The 20,161-nt window shown below is 38.4% G+C and overlaps 1 protein-coding gene across 1 annotated transcript in view; it reads left to right on the top strand.

The window, feature by feature from the left end:
* The window catches only part of GABRG3 (gamma-aminobutyric acid (GABA) A receptor, gamma 3), a 498,853-nt gene extending 484,395 nt beyond the window's left edge, over positions 1 to 14,458 (top strand). Inside the window, exons 7-10 of the mRNA XM_012647993.1 lie at positions 4,352 to 4,504; positions 8,655 to 8,854; positions 9,161 to 9,220; positions 13,809 to 14,458. Of these exons, the coding sequence (XP_012503447.1) occupies positions 4,352 to 4,504; positions 8,655 to 8,854; positions 9,161 to 9,220; positions 13,809 to 14,090 (695 nt within the window). The 3' untranslated portion in view covers positions 14,091 to 14,458. The remainder of the gene's footprint in view (positions 1 to 4,351; positions 4,505 to 8,654; positions 8,855 to 9,160; positions 9,221 to 13,808) is intronic.
* The last annotated feature ends 5,703 nt before the right edge of the window (positions 14,459 to 20,161 follow it).

The following is a 20,161-nucleotide window of genomic DNA, read 5'->3' as shown; positions in this document are numbered from 1 at the left end:
AATATTTTATTCTTTTTTTCTTCTTATGGGATTGTCATTATACATGTATTAGACAGTTTGTTATTTTTCCACAGTTCTTGGTTTCTCTGTTCTGATTTTTTAACTCATATTTCTCTTTGTGTTTCAGCTTGGATAATTTCTATTCATCTGTCACAAAGCTTGTTATCTTTGACTGTGATAAGTCTACTAACATGTCTGTCTAAGGCATGCCATCTATCTTACTACATGTTTGATTTCTTATATTTTAATTAGGTTCCTTCTTATAATTTCAGTTGATCTGCTGATTTCCATTGATTGACCAAGTCATGTATTTGGCCTTGCATGTTCTCTACCTTCTCCGTTAGAGACTTTAACACATTAAATAATTATTTTATGTATCCTCTTTCATATCTGGTTCTGTCCCTAGTGATTACTTTGTCTCTTCAGCCTGCTATTTTTGGTCTATTTTATGTCCTATAATTTTATGTGGAAACTAGATGTGTTTTATGGAATAGTATTAATAGATCATGAGGTAAATTTTTCATACACTTGGAAATGAACATACCTTTTATTTTGCTACACTTTTAATGCTAGGGTTTTTGCTTCTTTAGTCAGAAGTTGAGCCAGGTTTGAGTTTGCTTCTTGCTTGACTCCAGGCTTGGCTTTGGGTCTTCCCTTTGCACTCTTCCCAGGGAGCACCTGTCTTTTGCAGCATCTCCACCTGAATTACACTACTGTTCTCACTCAGTGCTTGGTAATGTGTTGGTGGTTGGCTCTAGGGAGGGTGAGGCATTATCTGATGTCTTGACTAAGCCCCAGTATTAGGCAGGATTTGTAAACTCGGTTCTTGGGGTGTGACTTTCACAAGTGTTCCTGTTCCTCCTCCAGATGGAATGTTGGGCCTAGCAAGTATTCCTGCCTGTCCCTCAGGGGTACAGCTTTCTTCATTTTCCAGTCACACACACAAAGCCACACACGCACTTGCAGTAGGTTCCCACCATTGCCTTAGTGCGTCAGTTTCTGTCGCCCACCCCCTGTATACTGAGGCACTTGCTTTACCAGGGGACAGAGGGATATGGGCCTTGGTGGAGTTCTGGCGATGGACACTGTCACTCTGCCCCGCATGGCCCCATGGAGAGGCTTTTTCAGGAGTGTCCTTGATCTTCCCTTTGAAAACTTGGTGGAATTCCTGGGTGAAAAATCTGCAAAAGGAGGAGAAACCCTTATCTCTGTGGCCACTAGAGGCTGCATCCTTTCATGCTACTCCACACTTAGCATTTAGCAATTAGGTAAAAATTTCTTGCTGAATTTACTTATAGGATTATATCATGTTTGGTGGGATCTGTAATTATCCTAAAATTTCCTCCAGCACCTCATTTGCAGACAATCATATTAACTAATTAACTTTTTACATAATTATTATATTTTAATTGTGCTAAGGCTTACTTGTTCTAAAAACTGGCCATTACTTTATGGTTAAACATGGTTATAGGCATGAAGTAAAAATTGATTTTAATAAAAATTATCATATTTTTCTGTTTTAAAATATGTAATACTTTAAATTTTTTTTCTTCTGGTGATCATGAAAAGTGAATGATAAGGATATGAGTAAGAGTATGAACTCAACTCTTTATATGAGTAGAAATACATATGTGATTCTCATTTTAAAAATGGCATTGTATGGGATAATGATACTTTTACCACACATTCCTCTCTGGAAACAGTGGAACACACACACACAAAAGAAGAAGAAACAATTAGCATTGAAAATAGGAAGTAACCACACATCAGCCAACACCAGGAGGAAAACAAGCAATAGTGAATTAGTAATGAGGTTAAAAGAAAACACCAAACCACATGTAAATAACCTACAGTTCTTTGGTAAGGTCACTCCGAGGCCTCCCATCTGTCACTGGCAGCATCATGCACACCCCCAGTCATGCACCCGACGCTGGGACTTTGGTGATGCTCCTTTCTCCTTCGAACCACCCACTTCTAGAAAAGGCAGAGCCTCAGTAGGGCGCCCAGGGGCCAGGGAAGCTACTAACCACAGGACACCCAGATAGACCTCTGGGTTAGGCAGAGGAGTAAGCTGAGCACAGGAATGGGGAGTCTCCTCACCCCAGGCAGGGAGAAAGCAGATGGTTTGCTAGAATGAACTGCGTGTCTGCTGTGGGGTTGTCCCTCTGCTTGTATATCTTGCTCACTAACCTACAACAGTGATAATTGAAGAAACTCATCAACTCTTTGCGTATTTTATTTAGACCATGTTCATAACTCCTAGAGTGATTTATTATGGTATGTTTTTCTGGATGCTTGTTTGTTTCTCTACTAGAGTTTTTTATAGCTTTTTATTTATTTATTTTTATTTCAGAATATTACGGGGGTACAAACGTTTTGGTTACATAAATTGCTATTGTACCATTTTAGTCAAAGTTACAAGTGCGCCCATCCCCCAGATAGTGTACATTTTACATGTCAGGTGGAAGAGTTTTGATTGAAATTTTATGCAAAAATTAACAAGCATTAAGAATCACACATAATTCAAATAACATTTCCCCAGGAAATGATGTAACATTGGCATTCACATTACTTAGAACAATATTGTTGTATTCCTTTATTGCTTCACATTAATCATCCTGATTCCTTTGCACTGAAATGCTAATTTGCTTAAAATTTTAAATGTTTCTTGGAAAATGGCATCAGAATTGATGTTTCTATCAGTGCTCCTAAATGTTGCTAAAACACAATATTGCAACCTACGAAAAAATTCTAATTTATTGAAAAGCATTGTTTTCATTTGGGCCCAATATACTCTCCCTGTCAATCTTTTAAGTAAAAATGGGACTTTAATGATGACCTTTTTATTAAGCAAATACTAATTGATAGCTTATCATTAGGCAACATTGGCGAACAAGAGAGATATAAGCCATAACCCAACCAGTTTATTGGTTTGAAGACAGATATTATATTCGTAATTATAGAAATGAGTTTATCACAATTGTTGGGGGCATTTCAGGGAAGACTTCCTGGGGACGTTAGTAATTTCTAAGCTAAGATTCAAGGATGAGAGAATAGGAACTATCCAGATGCAGGGAAAAGAAAAAAGAAGAGCATCCCAGTAGAGGGCCAGGGATTCAGAGGCCTGTGGGGAAGGTTTTTGGCAAGTTTGAGAACCTGGGTAGACCAGATGCCAAGAGTGTAGACTGTGTAGGATGCAGGATGGTGTGGACTATGGTATGAGTGTGACAATTGTGCAAAGGCAGTTAGATGTTGTTGAAGGATTATGAGGAGGATATAATGATATTTGTGTTTTAGAAAGATCCTTTTGATAGCAGGACACAGAATGGTTTGGAGCAGAAGAGGACTGGTCATTAGGAAACAAGGTTGTGGCTATGATGGTAGCTTGGACTAGGAGGGGAAAAGATTTGAGGTTCATGTAGCAAACAGAACCATGGAGAAGAAAACAGAAGGAGTCAGAGATGGCTTCTGGGTTTCCTCTTTGAGCATGTGAGAGAAAGACCTGAATGAAGAGGAGGGGAAGGTGACAGTTCAGTTCTGGACATGGTGAATTTCAGGTGCTGCAAGGAGTGGAGGATTCACATGGTGAGGGTGGGGAGAGGCACAGTCTCGGCAGGGGGATGCCTAGAAAAGAAATGGATAGAATGAAGCGTACGGTGCCTCCTCAAGCCCCCAGGGAATCTCACAGAATCTCTAGTAACATCTACATTGCCCCAACTCCTTTGTGGTGCAGCTCTGTTTGGTAGGAGGGAGCAGTATGTCATGAAATGACTACTTCTGTTTGTTTCTGGGTTGGTACAGCGTGAGTACTAAAGTTATGAGAAAATAAAATAAATAAAAAATATTAAATGAAACATAAAGTACAAAGTTGATTAGCTAATATTCATAATATGATAAAATAAAAATATAAAATGGTTACACAAGTTTATGTATATGATAGTTCTGTTATTATTGAAAGAAACATCCTTTAAAATGATCCTGGATCTGAGGATTGATTTTACCTGTTACCCATGAATTTAATCATGCAACGTAAACAGAAGGACTCAAGCAATAATATTAATACCTTATCAAGTCATGGCCTGTCGTGGACTAGATCTGCATGTCTGTCCCCTCTGTCAGTTGATATGTTTGTTTTTGTGTTCTTTACAGTGACCAGTAAGATGTCCTGTGCAGCAGCCATGGATACTATAAAAATTAGGAAAAGGATTTTGATCCTTTTCCTGACTTGATCTTATTGTAGTTGTACATTTTTATTCAAGTTATTCATTTCACAAAATAAATTGTAAATTATTTCCCTGAATTATTTGTAAGACATGAAATTTGTCTTAATTTTGACAAAATTTTATTACAGGTGATTATGTTGTCATGACTATATATTTCGAATTGAGTAGAAGAATGGGATACTTCACTATTCAGACATACATTCCTTGTATACTGACTGTGGTTTTATCCTGGGTGTCATTCTGGATCAAAAAAGATGCTACACCAGCAAGAACAGCATTGGGTGAGTTTCAAAAAATCTCTCCTACCATTTCATGTAATTTTAATATAGAAGCATTCGTAAAAATACCTTCAGTGAAAGAGATTTAGTTTAAATGTGAATGACCTAATTTGAGGGTTAATCTATGCTTGGATTTTTTTTTAAGTAGCCAAGTTAGGTTGTTCTTTCTGACAATGGAATTCCATGTTGTGCTACTTAAATTAGGTTGGGGTTAGACATTCATAATTATCAATTGTGTCATCTAATACTATAAGCTGATATGATCACAAAAATATAGGCACATCTTGGAACCTGTCAACTCAAAATTCTCACAACATTTATAGCAGGAAACAGAACTTGCCACACACCTTTGAGGACTGAAGACACACTATCAGTAAAACAGCTTCTCAATAAAAGAAGCTCTGCTTGTTTATAGCAACTTTACCACTGAACAAGAAAATGATCATTCTTTTCAGCTGTGATCCACACACTAAAACTCAGTCTTTTTATGAGTTTTTCTCCGTCTCCCAAAGTCCTCTTAGTAAAACACTAAAGTTCAGTAGTTTTAAAACTATGCAACATATTTTGTCAGTTTTTCTCTATGATAATAATTTTCCCTTTCAATGTTTTGATTTTTGAAGACAGGTAATATACAAGACTGAATATAGAGGTTGTTTCTCCCTACAAATTTCTTCCAGACAAGAGGGATCTGCATCAATTTCAAATCCTTGCAATGTCTTTCATATTTATATTGTGCTTTTTCTGTGTTTTATTTATTCTTTATTTGATTGTTCAACAACAAAGTACTATTTGAGATAAACTAGCCTGTAATATCCTCCACCTATACTAGTTTTGCATGCTTATAAAAATACATGATAGAATTGCTAAATCATCAAAGATATTAACACAAATTAGTAACTACTCTTGGACTTATGACCTTATACTTGCAAATGTTAGGTGCCATTGTACGCAAGACATTTAAAGATCAGCTTCCAAATAATATAATATGTGGTTATGTTTATACAGCTTGAGACTATGAAAGTCCTACAGAGAATAATTGTTGTGGGATAAAGAGCAGAAAGATATTAGAACTACACAGTGCTGTCAGATAACAGATTTACAGCCCAGAGAGTGGAGAAACATCATTAACACTAAGATGTTTAACTGAGACACCAGAAAGTCTGTGCCTAGAAATGAAGGGGTGCTCTAGATCTCCTTTAATAAAGCTTAAACCAAGCAATGACAAGATCAAGGACAACCACCAGTAAATTAACTGTCTGTAGTAAGAAAGAATTTGACAGGCTTTAAAAAAAAAAAAAATAGCCCAGACTCCTTATGATGTATCACTCACAATATAGAGTATACAATAATATTAGACATTCTAAGAAGCAAAAAAATGTGACCTATGATCAAGAAAAAAAAAGACTTAATAGACAAAGACAACTCTAATGTTGAATCAGTAGACATGGGTTTTTAAAAACAGCTATTATAACAACGTCCAAGGACTTAAAGGAAAATATGATCGTAATGAATGAATACATGGGTTATCACACCAGAAAAGTATATAAAAAAGAAATTCTAGAATGAAATATATAATGTCTTCATTGAAAAATTTGTTAAGTGTACCTAAGATTAAAGATAGCAGAAGAAAAAGGTTATGTAAAAGGGAAGACCACCAAATAAAATTTATCTAATCTGAAGAACACAGGAATAAAAAGATTTAAAAAATGAACAAAGCCTTAGTGTTCAGTAGTATAATATGAATATGTATAACATAACAGTAACTGAGGTTTCAGAATAATAAGAGAAACAAAATGAGGCCAAAAATTTTTGAAGAAATGTGGTCAAGAAATTCCCAAGTTTGCTGAAAAACACCAACCTCCAAATTCAAGCAGTTTATGGAGATACAAGCAGGAGAAATACAAAGAAAACCACCATAGTCCAAATCTTGAAAATTAAAAATAAAGAAAATTTCTGAAAGCAGCTAAATTAAAAATGTCCTATATATGTGGATGAATAAAAGTATAATTAATGTCTCATCCTTCATGAGCAATAATGGAGGGCAGAAGATAATTAATTGCCATCTTTAAAGTACTGAAATTAAAGAGAGAACCTATCCAGTTGATATTCTATATCCAGAGAAAATATACTTCAAAAATCTGGAATGAAGACATTTGTAGATAAACAAAAGCTGTGACAGTTGTCACAGAAAATCTAAAACCACAATAAAAATACTAAAGCAAGCTAATTAGGCTAATGAAAAAATAGAAAATTAGACTTATAAGAAGGAATGAAAAAGACCAGAAATGGTAAATATGTGATAAATATTAAAAACTATCTTTCTATTTTTATCCCCTCAGTTATAGTCAAAATGATAATATTGTAAGATGGGATTTCCAAAATAAAAAAATAAAATATAGGCCATAAATAGCAAGGAAGATAGGAAACATATGAAAATATATTCATATGAGTTTAAGTGTTACAAAAATGAGTGAAATACAAAATAATTCTAAGTAGACTGTGATATGTTAAGAATTCTTATTGTAATTTATTGAAAAATTATGAAAATATAATTAAAAGCATATCTAAGAATTCAATGTAGGAATTAAATAAAATACAAAAAAACCAATTATTTAACCAAAGAAAAAGGATAAAAAAAGAAATAAAGAAATGATTGAACAAGCAAATAAGGAAGGAGAAGAAGAAAAGAAAAATTGGAGCATATAGAACAATAGCAAGATGGCTTACTACTAAAAATTACATTACATAGAGATGGACTACCATATAATCGAATTAAAAGGTAGGTATTGTCAGAATGATTAAAAAGTTAAGACTTAACTATACATTGACCAAAAAAAGCATAAAAGGACACAGGTAGTTTGAAAGAAAATGGATAGAAAAACATCTACCATATGAACAGCAAAGAAGCTGGCATACTGTGTTAAATGAGACAAAGTAAAATTAAGAAAAGGACTGTGAGAGATAAATGGAAATGTATAATAATGATAAATGGATCAATTCAACAGAATGACAAAACATTCATAAATGTGTTCATGCCTAGTATCAGAACTTCATATTAAAAGAAGCAAAAACTGAGAATAAAAAGGTAAATTTAAAAATCTGCAATCAGAGTTGGAGATTTAAGTATACTTCTAGCAGCAGTATGCATAAACAGGCACACTTGTTTACTTATTTAGGTGATTACACAAGTCAGCAAAGAATCAGTAAAAGAATGGAGGATCTGAACACCACTATCGATGTCTTTGAGCTATTTGATATTGTAGAACTCTGCACCTAATATTTGCATCATGCAAATGAACTACAATTTCTACCTCCCATCATACACAAAAATTAATTTGAAATGGACTATAACTTAAATGGCAAAGCTAAAAATGCAAAATTTCTAGAAAAATAAAACTTAAAAATCTAATATTAGATTAGATAAAGATTTCTCAGACCAGAAGCAAAAAGCACTAATGAATCACAGATGAGGAAAACTCAGACATTTCTGACATAAAAATACACTTGAATAAATATTTCCTGTTATTGGATAATATGCAACATCATGAAGATTTGTTGGTTATATACAATAAACATATCTATTCCAATGTGTAGCTCCTTTTTCTTTTTTCTTTTTTATGCATTCAGTGTGCAGCAATTTTATTTATTAATCCTTGTATTAATGTTTTTTGTTCTAAATATGTTGTAAGTATGGCTACTTTAAGTAAGTAAGTATGTCAGTAAGTATGGCTAGTTTACAAATTGGGACAGGACAAGTAAGAACAAAGAGGGGATATCTGGGCAGAAGAGAAGCGTGACAAGTGGAACAGCAGGTGATACATAGGACTGCAAACTATTTTCATTGAAAAAGAAATGTTTCAAAGGCAAAATGGCCAACAATGACAGAGAATTCTGAATAAACTGAAGGGTGTCCACTTGATTCAGGCATTTTAATGTTATTGTGAAGACTATGCTAAGAAATGTCATTGAAACATTGCTTACAAAATTGTATAGACATGAAAGGTGAAATTAAGATTACGTGGAGGATGCAACGTCAAGAAGGATTCCCTAAAAGAAGAGCCATGTTGGAGTAGGGGCACGTGGGTAACCTGTCATTCATTGTTCGTGTCCCCTATGGCGTCCGTTTACAACTCGATGACTGTGCCCCATGCAGGCATCACCACAGTGCTGACCATGACCACTCTAAGCACCATTGCCAGGACGTCCCTGCCGCGAGTGTCCTATGTGACCGCCATGGACCTCTTTGTGACCGTGTGTTTCCTCTTTGTCTTCGCGGCTCTGATGGAGTATGCCACCCTCAACTACTACTCAAGCTGCAGGAAACCAGCCGCCGCGAAGAAGAAGACAACATCCGTGAGTTGCAGTAGCAAAGATTTTCCGGGAGGTAATAGGGAGACGGTTTGAGATAAATGTGTGCTTAAATACACTGTATTCCTAAGAATCTTCTTATAAAACGTGATATAAATACCTAATTCAACAAGACTCGAAGGAGCCAGACAGGGATTCGAAGATGTGAATGTGACCCTCTGGCATCCTCCAGTGTCAGCCCCCAGTGACATGGGTGGTTCAATCATACCGTAAAGATTGTTCTCAACTAGGGAGTTCTGGGATGCAAATGTTCATGGCAGTTTACTAACGATTTTTCTTCTTTCCTTGTAGTTATTACCTCCGGACTCCTCCAGATGGATTCACGAGCGGATAAGTCTGCAAGGCCCCTCCGTATGTATAGCGTCACAGGCGCCAGTATTCTGAGAACTTCTACTAAACTAGGCTTGCATTTGAAAGCTCTTTGGCTGCTCATGCACGCACGTATTGGAGACCAACAAGTGATGCGTGCACTCCCTTCAAAAACGTGCTTAATACTTCTTAAAGACAATCCAACTTTGAAAATTTGGAAAATAGAGCCCAAAATTAATCATAATCCTTCTACATGGGGAATAGTGTGTGGCATACACAGTTCTTTTTTTCTAGGCATTCAAATAATATATATTCATGCATTTCGAAAAACTGAATTAGGATCTATATATTAGATCTATGTATCTTGTACAAATATATACAAAAGGGCTATATTTGTAACTCAAAAATGTGTACTTCAGTTTCCGTGCCACAAATATTATTTCCTAGGATCATTTCAATGATTGCACTGCAGGCTCGTGATTGATGCACAGGCAATCTTGGCTGGACACTGGGTTTATCCACACTTTTTCACTTGTATTTACATTCTTATCACGGCCATTTTGTATATTCCTGTGACTATTTACTTGCTTATAAATTGGGATTGCCCTGTGTTTGATAAATGGCCTTGGACCAGCTCCATCAGCAGTACCAGACACCTCCTTCCAGAACTCCCCCTACACTGTTCGACAGCGAAGCCCCTGCCAACTTTTCTCATTGGCATTTCTTTTATTATTGATGTAGTTTCATATTTTCACTTGTTTACTTTTAATTTGCATTTCTACTTTTCTGAATTGCTTTTGAATGCCTCTTAACTTTTATTAGTATTTTAAAGTAGGTATCTGCCAGTTGTGGATATATGTTATATATTATATATAGTATTTTATAGAATACATAATTTAGATAGTCACGGAATATATTACAGATACTCACTTGTTTGTCATGTAGTTTTTATTCCGGCTTTCGTTGGCAACATTGTCACTGTACTTTCTTGTACCTTTTTCTGCATGTATTATTTTAAGTTTCACGTTGTCAGATCTGTCAGCCTTTTCTTCTGTGGTCTGTGCTTCTTGTGTCCTGCTTCAGAAGGTCCCCTCCACCCTCAGAATGCCCCGACTGCCCTCACTTTCTTTTGAGCACTTTGCTTGACATGTTCTAAGCACTTTCACGTATCAACTCACTTTTATGCTTACAACAACCCATTCTACAGATGAGGAAACTGAAGTATGGAGAAACTAAACCTTGTAGGTACTGACCAATGCTTGACAATTTAAAAAGAAATTTGTTGCATTTAGTTATTATGCACCTGAATTTTTAGTACATAGCTTGAGGTAAGAAGAATCTAACTTTATTGAAAAATTGAGAAATGTATGTTTAAATCGCTGATGTGATCTACCACTTTTATCACATAACAACTTATTTATATATAATCGTGACTTTTATTCCTTTATATGTATCAATTCATTAATTACAACCAGGGACCACAAGGAGGTTTCTCACTGTCAATACCTTACACTGAGGGCATTTCCAGCCCATGTTCACGTGGAGGCTCCATAGTTATCTGTACCGTGCAAGTGTGGATCACGGCAGTTCTCACAGAAGGCTGGGGGGCAGGCCACTTCTACAGCTGTGGGAAGCCACAGTGAACATACAGGTTTTGCCGGCAAATGCTCCAAATAGCATCAGACTGAAACAGAGGGGAAGGGGGCACATTATCACACACAGCCAGGTGTTAAGAGGCAGAAGTTAAGAGGCATTCGAAAGCAATTCACAAAAGTAGAAATGCAAATCAAAAGTAAACACTGAAAATATGAAACTACATCAATAATAAAAGAAATGCCAATGAGAAAAGTTGGCAGGGGCTTGGCTGTCGAACAGTGTAGGGAGAGTTCTGGGAGGGGGTGTCTGGTACTGCCGATGGAGCTGGTCCAAGGCCATTTATCAAACACAGGGCAACCCCAATCTATAAGCAAGTAAATAGTCACAGGTGCACACAAAATGGCCGTGATAAAGAAATATTGACACATTTGGTGTAGAAATGATCCTGCCAAAAGAAGAGAGAAAAAAATCCTTTAACACAGGGAAAAAATAAATTTGCACAAAACCAGGAAACAAAGTTTTTAAAAAGAAAAGGAGGGAAAGTTTAACGACCCTGAAGAAAGTACAAAGAAAATTAGTTCACAGACAGAGAAGGCGCCAGGCCAGGTGAGATGACACAGTTAGATCTTCAGCAGGAGTTATACGATAGCCAAAGAAAAAGGACGTTTTTCAGCTGTCGGATGAGAACTGTCAACATTACAATCTTTCACTCTATTGTGAAAGATCACAGTCTCATGCTAGTTAAGGAGCCACTGTTACCAACAAAAAAAAAAAAACAGAAATGAGCATCCTCCAAGCAGCGAAGGGCACAAACAATCACAGGTGTGGATTGGGGCAAATTGTCCTAACTGCTCTGTGCCTCAGTTTCCTGTCCTGTCAAACACAAGGCTAATGAAATTTGCATGCACCCAGGAAGTGCAGTGCTCCCGGGAGGCCCTGGGTTGCCTCAGGGACATGCAGGCAAAGAAAGAGTGAGTCAGGGACTCAACTTAGCCAAAGGCGACTTTGAGGACTCATGAATTAAAATCTCTATCTTGGGCATGGTTTGAAATTTTCATGACAAATGAAGGGGTGCATGGAAAGAAGTACTTGAGCAATACAAAGTGCAGCTATTCAGGGCTCTTAGCATCCCAAGTTTTGTTTCAATCTTATAAAATAGAATTAGTTTCATTGCAAAACAATGAGCTATAAAGACATAAATAGAACTCTCTTAAATATTGTATTAAGTCTCCAAGTGTTTCAGTGACCATGGCTCTTTAGTCCCCTAAATGAAGAAATGGAGGTTTATCTTGCCCCAGAAACTTTGCTGATTCTTTGCCCATAGCCTCCCAGAGTCACCCTTTAGATCTCTGGTGAGCCATCCCCACCCCTGCAGAGCCTTCTGCTGCCCAGTCCAAGTCATCATCTTCCTCTGGGGCTGCCCTGCCCTGTGATGGCTGGGCTTCTCCTCTGTGTCTCCTGTCGCCCCCAGTTCCCCCACAGAGCAAGAGACTACACAGGTCAAAGAAACAAGTGGACGAATATCTGGCTGAACTCTGTCACAGCACACCCGTAGGAACACCTTTCATGCAACTGTTGTTTCATAAAAGCAGAATTTTCCAACTGGAGCTTGTCAAAAAGAGGCAGATTCCTCAAATGCAGAGGCAGGATCTGCCGTGTTTCAGCAAACCACGTGGTGATATTTACACCCACTCAGGGTTGAGAACATTAACCTAGAGAAGACACCTCCACATTAGAGCCATAGGGACAGCAGGGCTTCCATTTCTGCCCATGCACCGGAATTGTGGGGGAGGGTGGACAGCTGCACCCCGAGGTCCCGCCGCCACCAGTACCAGAGGTGGGTGGCCGCAGTGCAAGCAGTAAGCAATGCTCCGTGAGCGCATCTTGCTGTAGGTCCGTCCTCACACAGATGCTTCCCATTACAAGGATACACCAGAAGCCTACAAGTAATGACTGCAAGCTCCACACTGCCACCTCCTTTCCACTCGGCTGTGAACATACCCAGTCAAACTGAGATCCAGAAGGGGTGCCGGGCCTCCTTGTAATAGTATTTTTTGGTAAAAATATAAGAGGTTCTCATGATGCTTTCTAATGAATTCTGAATGGCCTCTTTCCCAGCACTGTGCCAACTCTGTGCGAAGCCACCAGACAGCTGGCTGGCTATGTCCACTTCTCCCTTGACATTCCCACTGCCATGCCTGTCTCAGTTCAGCCAGCACAGACAAAACTAAAGCAGACAGGCAAATATGGTTTTTACTTCTCTTCCATTATTCAGTCAAATTTAGCAATGTATCCTCCTAACAGAATTCGCTGTAGCACACAGCTCATAGCTATTTGGAAGAGCTTAGCAACTGTCTGGAGAATTGACAAGTCTATTTGCAGCCACTTCTCAAGGTTAGGAATGAGTCCTCTCATTGATGAGTGAATAGCAAGTCATCTCTCTCCTTTATCTGCCCCACTTTGACTTTTCCATGTCAGGAGGAGAGTGAGGAAGTAGAAAAGAGGTATTCCAACTGCACATATTTTTCATTGTCCTCCTTGAGATGACAAGCCGTGTCCAGCCGCCCCACACTGAAAACTCACTTGTTGCCTAAATTACATGGCACAAGGAAATTCATCCTTCCTGTGCACCGTATCTTCTACTATTTACTAGTCAGAAAAAAAATACCATACTTATCTCTGCACAATTCGATATATGTACTGTTTACCATTTAAGGCATAAATATAAGTACATATCTGCTACAAATCAACAGAAAAGTGGGCAGAATGGGGACTAGAAATGGCTAATACACATTCGAAAATGTGCTCACCCTCCCTCACCAATAACCTGGAAAACACAAGTTTCGAAACTGCGATGCAGTTTTCCTTGCATTAGAATTGCAAAGATTGAAAAGACAGTCTCCAGTGCTGGGGAAGCGTGGGAGATGGGCGTGCCCACTTGTCCCCCTTTAACTGGGAGACACCTATTGCTGGATACACCTCAGGCTGTGTCATGGCATTTCATGATGACTGTTGTCGCTCTCATTGCCTGCAGAACTATTCTCTCCTGGATATGAGGCCACCACCGCCTGCGATGATCACTTTAAACAATTCCGTGTACTGGCAGGAATTTGAAGACACCTGCGTCTATGAGTGTCTGGACGGCAAAGACTGTCAGAGCTTCTTTTGCTGCTATGAAGAATGTAAATCAGGATCATGGAGAAAAGGGCGTATTCACATAGACATCTTGGAGCTGGACTCGTACTCCCGGGTCTTTTTCCCTACGTCGTTCCTGCTCTTTAACCTGGTCTATTGGGTCGGATACCTGTATCTCTAAGTGCTGCTCCTCGTGTCGCAGGAAGGGCATTTGGTTCACACTCTTGACCTTCTGTCCAGTAGTGACCTCCCAGTCCAGTAGTGACCAATCGGGAGTAGCAAGGACACTGCTCAGTTTATCTTAAGTTATAAATTACATTTCAGCCACACAGGAAGTATCTGGAAATATTTCTATTATGTATTTCATACACACACACACACACACACACACACACACACACATATATTAATTGAGTTCTAAAGTGAAATTCTTGCTAATCCCTGACTGAACTGTAGTTTGCTGATGTTTATGAATGATTTTTGGATATTGGAAATAGCTGCTGATTATCCTGGCAAAGAAATCTGGAAAACATGCAAGCCAATAGCTGAGACGCTCTCTCAGGCTCCCGCCCCTTACATGTCTTTCCCTCCCAGCCTTCGGCACAGAGCCCACGAGTCCTGCATCAGCCCAGCCCAGGCCACTCCTGCTGGCCTCCACCCCTACCCACTGGGCACTCGGTGTGAACTGCAGTGAGTTTCCACCCCAGTCTCTTCGTGGCCTTTTTTGCCCCAGCACCACCACTGTTAGGCAGGACCCCTTCACCTAATAACCTCACCCCAGGCCTGGGAAGAGTGCACATGCTTTGGCCACAGTTTCCATTTGAGGATAAATACGATTTTCAAAACGCTCATGTTGCTGAGGTCAAAGATGTTGATTATCTCTGAACATTAAAGGTCATTACATTTATTCTAAACTACCGAGAGTCAACAGAATTTGAACATTGGGTTCTTGGACTAGTTCAACATGGGTTCAAGAACAATTCACCTTAAGAGCTATGTTTTACTAGACCAAGGTCAACCCCAAGTATGTTGTATAGCTTATGTTATTATGGGTTCAGTAATTATCTTCATCTTGCAAAGAAAGGCATATAGCATGCACAAGCCTTTGTCTTGGAAACATATTCCGGAGTGTGAAAGAAATGTAGATAAAATTTTAAAAACTCCTTACTGAATATTAATTTTCAACTCAAACCAACTTTAGATGCAAAAAATGGGTAATGGCTTTCATCAATTTTGATGAATAAGAATTATTTTATACTTTGAAATACAATACATAGCAAGATTCCAAAGAAAAAAAATCCCCCTAAATCAATACTCTTTTGATATTTTTATAACACAAAACCAATTTGCTTCTTGATATTAGTTCTTTGTTACAACTGGATGCTAGTACGTACTTTATGACTCTTTTGAAGCTTCTCATCATCATTAGGGGAAAAAAAGTCCTACCAGTTAGTTAATAATGCTTGGGCATTATTAAAATTTTGGTACCAGAATCTCTGTGCTTCTCGTCTTTCTCACACAGAAAACTGAATTACTTTTATTGGAAACCATAATTTTTAAAATTATCTTCTGTACATACTATTATTAGTCAGAAAAAAAGTAAATTATTATGCAGAGAAAGTATAAAAAAGTAGTGATTTCCCACAATTTACTGGCTGTATACCAGACACAGAAGGGGATGGGAGTGGAAGGAGCCAGAAAAATTGAAATTAGATATGTCTCTTTATTCTTATTAACATTGTTGCATATCGAGTGAATGCAAAGATATAGATATATAATCACACAATTTTCAAGGACTGAGTCTATATATTGTGAGACATTTTGGTTTGATAGTTGCTACATAAGCCACCAGCCAATTGACTTCGATTTAGCAAATTCAGTTTAAAAAATAAAATAATGTTTGTGGAGGAATAGGTTGAAAATAATGGTTTAAATGAAATTTCCCCTCTATTGGAGAATGTCACACACTAGTATCCCAGTTCTGTCTCTCTTGCATAACAACCCCTCCCACCCTTGGCAGAGGTACTTTGGAAGGACCCTGACCCAGGGAGTCCCAGATCCCACCACAGCACGGAGCACAGAGGGCAGGTGGCCCAAGAGCAGTGTTCTCCAAACACAACTTCCAACTTTATGAATTCATAGTTTCTACCAATACAAATAATTTCAACCTGCTACATTTTAGAAAAAGTTCTGGAAAGAACTGAATTTTCTGGTAAAATTCTTCTTGGGAGGAAAATAACAACCTAAAAGAATTTTTATAACATAGATTTGGTCCAGTTTTACCTTAAAGACAATTTTACTGATGCCTCTTGTTTCAAAACCATTCAATATTTGGATATTGTTAGAAACTCTCATGAAATTGTACATGAAGGGTCTATGTAATATATACCAATAACCTCTGTTTTCTGAATTCAGCCATTCTCTTCTCCCAAGCTCAGCAGTCCTGATCAAAACACAGTAGTTCATCATTTCCTTTTCATCTCGGGAGAATCTAATAGATGTTCACTAACAGAGCATAATATAGATTCGTGCATATATAGCAACCCACCCATCACAGGGTCAGAATAAAAAGAACTAAAGCATCCCCTAAGAGCACGCCAGTGCCTCTTTCTCTGCAGGCTTGCATAATTCAAATTTTCCATCTCAATCACAACTCCTGAGAGGAGCCTTTTCAGCCCACAGTACAAGAGAGACGTGTGCACCTCACTCAGGTGCAGAGCTCAGGAATTTTTAAGCATGTATGTGTTTACTTTTTGGAGGAAGGAAGAGGAGCGGCCTGGGGAGACAGTAAGGAAAATCCACCCCTCTTTAATTGAATGACTCTCCTTTGCTGGCATGCCTGATTAGGAAGGATACGCGTGGGCACGTGGGTGGGTGCAAGACTGTTCCACACGGCTAAGCCTGGCTTGCTTTGCGTGCAGAATTGGGAAATAGTTTTGGTGCAGGTTGTCTGAGTGATCTGCATTTCAAAGCTGCTACTGTGTCCCTCACCTTCAGAAATACTCTAAATCCAGGAGATGACAGTTCTGTATTTTGACAAGGATTCCAAATTTCTGACCACAGTGGATCATACTTAAACTGGGACAGTCTCTCTTTTAAGCTGCATTCTGGGTGAGGGGGAGAGATAAGAAAAGGTGTTTTACATTAATGGAATCAGAGCAAAATGCCTCCTCAGAGCCTGGCAAGTTTCAGCTTCTGCCAAGTCCCAACACCACCTACCAGAACAGAGACTCCTCCAACACTGAACAGAGAAAGACAATGTTAATATAATTTACTCTGGACCCAGCCAACACTGCCCCCAGTTTACCCAAAATATGCCTTAAAATGAAGCAAAAAGCTCAAATAATTCACATCTTATAAGATTTTCCATTTCCTGCAGTCAGCTCTATTTCAAGCCAAGTTTTATCTTTTATGAATAGATGGAAATAGGATTTCATTTCTTTATATGCCAAACGTCTTAATTTTACATCAAATCAGTTAAATTCAAAGTTTTCACATATTCTTCAACTGAGGAAATGCTTGTCCTCAATAGCAAGGCATTTTCACACTCCATAAGGGAAAGTCGGGCCAGGCCAAAAGTCAGCAACGACAGTCCTTGTGCTGGAGATCCCAGTGTCCACATGAAGCCCTCACACCAAATCGCTCTGCAAAATACTAGGCTCTCGAAGCAATGGAGGAGGGGCCCGTAACCCCATTTTTCACTGCCCAGTGCTGGCCACAGCTAGGAAGCAGGAGGCCACTCTATCTAAAGGGCTAGAACACAAAGCAAACAAAACCTCTTCTTCCATGATCATTTTTTATCTCAGCTACCAAACTGGAAATTTTCTGCGATTTCCTTTGAGACTTGGAGAATCATAACTGGTCTCCAGCCATTATACTTTGTATCAGTTCCATGCTCTCTGGGCACAAAGCATTTTGAAGTCATCCATGATTTTGCAACTGTTTCTCAGTGCTTTTTCTGAGAGTTTTTAAACTGTATACCTATGAAATTTCGCATTCCATTTCTGAGGAAAAAAGTGAGTGACTTGGGATAAACATAATCCAGTGTGAATATGCATTGAAATGTATACTCCATTTGTACTGAAATATTGTCCCTCTTGGGCTTCAGAGCACTATCATTTAAAAATACTCAGAGAGGTGTCTGGAAATAAGGGAGAAAGAACTAGATTGTGAGTACCTTCTAAATGTTAAATTTACAATTTTCTGCTGAACCCTCTTCAAATTGCCCAAAATTGAAGAAGTGTGTAATCAGTACATATTTTTTTTCTCAGATTGGCCTATAGGAAACATTCAAGTTCAAACAGTTTAGCAGTACCTCTGCATTTGTGTTCTCCATATAATCACATTCAAAGGACCAAAAATAACAGTTCAGGATAAATGAGAGGCCCCATCTCCAATCCCTTATTGACTTATCTTTTATTATAAAAAAATAGATCTCTACCATTGTAGGGAGAAAACATGTATTCTGGAGATGACAGGATAACAACTCAGCCATTCATTATTTCTAGAAGAATAAAAACTTGGCTTTCTTTTTTCTTAACATCCGATAGTTTTAAAGACTAGAGATTAGGGCATTTCCACTCCTTTTAAAATTTCTTCTGATTACGAGCTAGCAATCCCAGGATACAAACCTGGTCTAGTTCTATTAAGGTCAAAAGGGAGGCAATTTCCTTTCCTTTATTTATTTTCCAAATGTCCTATAGTTGAATGATGCTTTGGTTTTTAACATTGTCAATAAAACCCCCTAAACCTCTTATTATTCTGGTTACATAAAAGCCAAATTCAAGACCAATTTAAACAAATCAGTGCTAAAAAAATTAGTTGAATAATCAGTCACTAACAAGTTTTCCATGTTTTGAGTTAATCAAGTGGCTTTTCAGATTATGTTATACAGAAACATGAGCTAGGAAATAATTAGGCAGACAAAACACATGGTCAAACACACACACAGCACACCCAAAACAAACACTTTGGATGTAGCAGTCAGGTCATTGAGGCAAATGTAAATTGCTTTGCTTGGACTATTCAGATAATCACCTACTTTCACCACTTCACTTTTCACGTTTGTAAACACGCACAGGGTTTTTCCAGCCCGGCGAGCAGGCTACACAATGTGAGGGCAGTAATGGTTCCTTCTGGGAAGGAAGATCCTTTAGATCAGCTGAACGGTTTAAATTGAACTGGTTGGAAAGAACATCGATTGCCAATCATGAAATCCCCCAGACCGAACAGATAAAGGTATATTTTTCTCTTTTCTTTTCTAGTCATTCGAGGTTCCTTCCTCGTTATTTCCAACAAAGTGGCATTTACATTTCCTCTGACAGCCTTAGACCCAGATTTCTCCTGGTGGCCTCACACATTGATGTTCCATCCTAGTGAATGACATGTATGTACATAACACATCCCATGTGTATTTTCTTAAATATGTATTTCTTATGTATCTAAGAATATACAACCAAGCCTACAGGACGGGTATTGCAGCCCCCAAGACACCAGTCTTCTCAAAGTGACAGCACTGCCACTAACCACTTTTTCACAAAAGGATTAAAATTCTCTTTTTCCATCAAACATTTCTCTAATACACAAAATGTGTAAAGTGGACTCCCACATCACCTGTGGGAAAGTAATCTGTGGACCCTGGGGCTAAGCTATCACTTTATGGACATTTCAGTAATCAAATTGAGTTTTCAGCTGGGAAGTCTGATGCCTGTGGCAGGGCAGGTAGAGCTGTTCCTGGCAAGGGCGTGCCTGCCCAGGTGGCCGAGTTGTCTCTCCTTGACTAATTAGCTCACGTGCGTGGGAAGATGGGCCTGTGCCAGCCCACAACACTTTCTGGGGAATAAAAGCTCATTCCCTAATCTAAGGAGATCCATTTGAGAAGACAGTGTTTGACTTTGGATTTATAAAAGATTTATCGAAAACATCTTAGGTAAGTCCTAATCCACTGTCAGATTCTGATTTTCAGGAACAAATGATGAGTGCTCTGATTTGGTTAATATTTATTACAGTGGGTTTTTATCAAGTATTGTTCATGTTCACAACAGGAATTATCTTTTGGTCAATTTGGCCAATAAGTGAAAACCCCCAATACCCAGAGCAGAGCTTCAGTCACTTGGATGGGAGATCTGAGCTCCCAATCCTCTAACTAGCCATGACTGTCCCAGGAAGCCCTCGAGTAACCCGCCACATCCCCTTGTTCCATGCACTTCCAGAGTGGCCCTGGAAGCTACAGAGAGGGGAAAAAAGTAAAAA

Source organism: Propithecus coquereli, unplaced genomic scaffold (assembly GCF_000956105.1).
Source record: "Propithecus coquereli isolate 6110/MARCELLA unplaced genomic scaffold, Pcoq_1.0 Scaffold28, whole genome shotgun sequence".
Lineage (NCBI taxonomy): Eukaryota > Metazoa > Chordata > Mammalia > Primates > Indriidae > Propithecus > Propithecus coquereli.
Note: the sequence above shows the minus strand (reverse complement) of the source record. Positions and strands in the feature narration are given on the sequence as shown.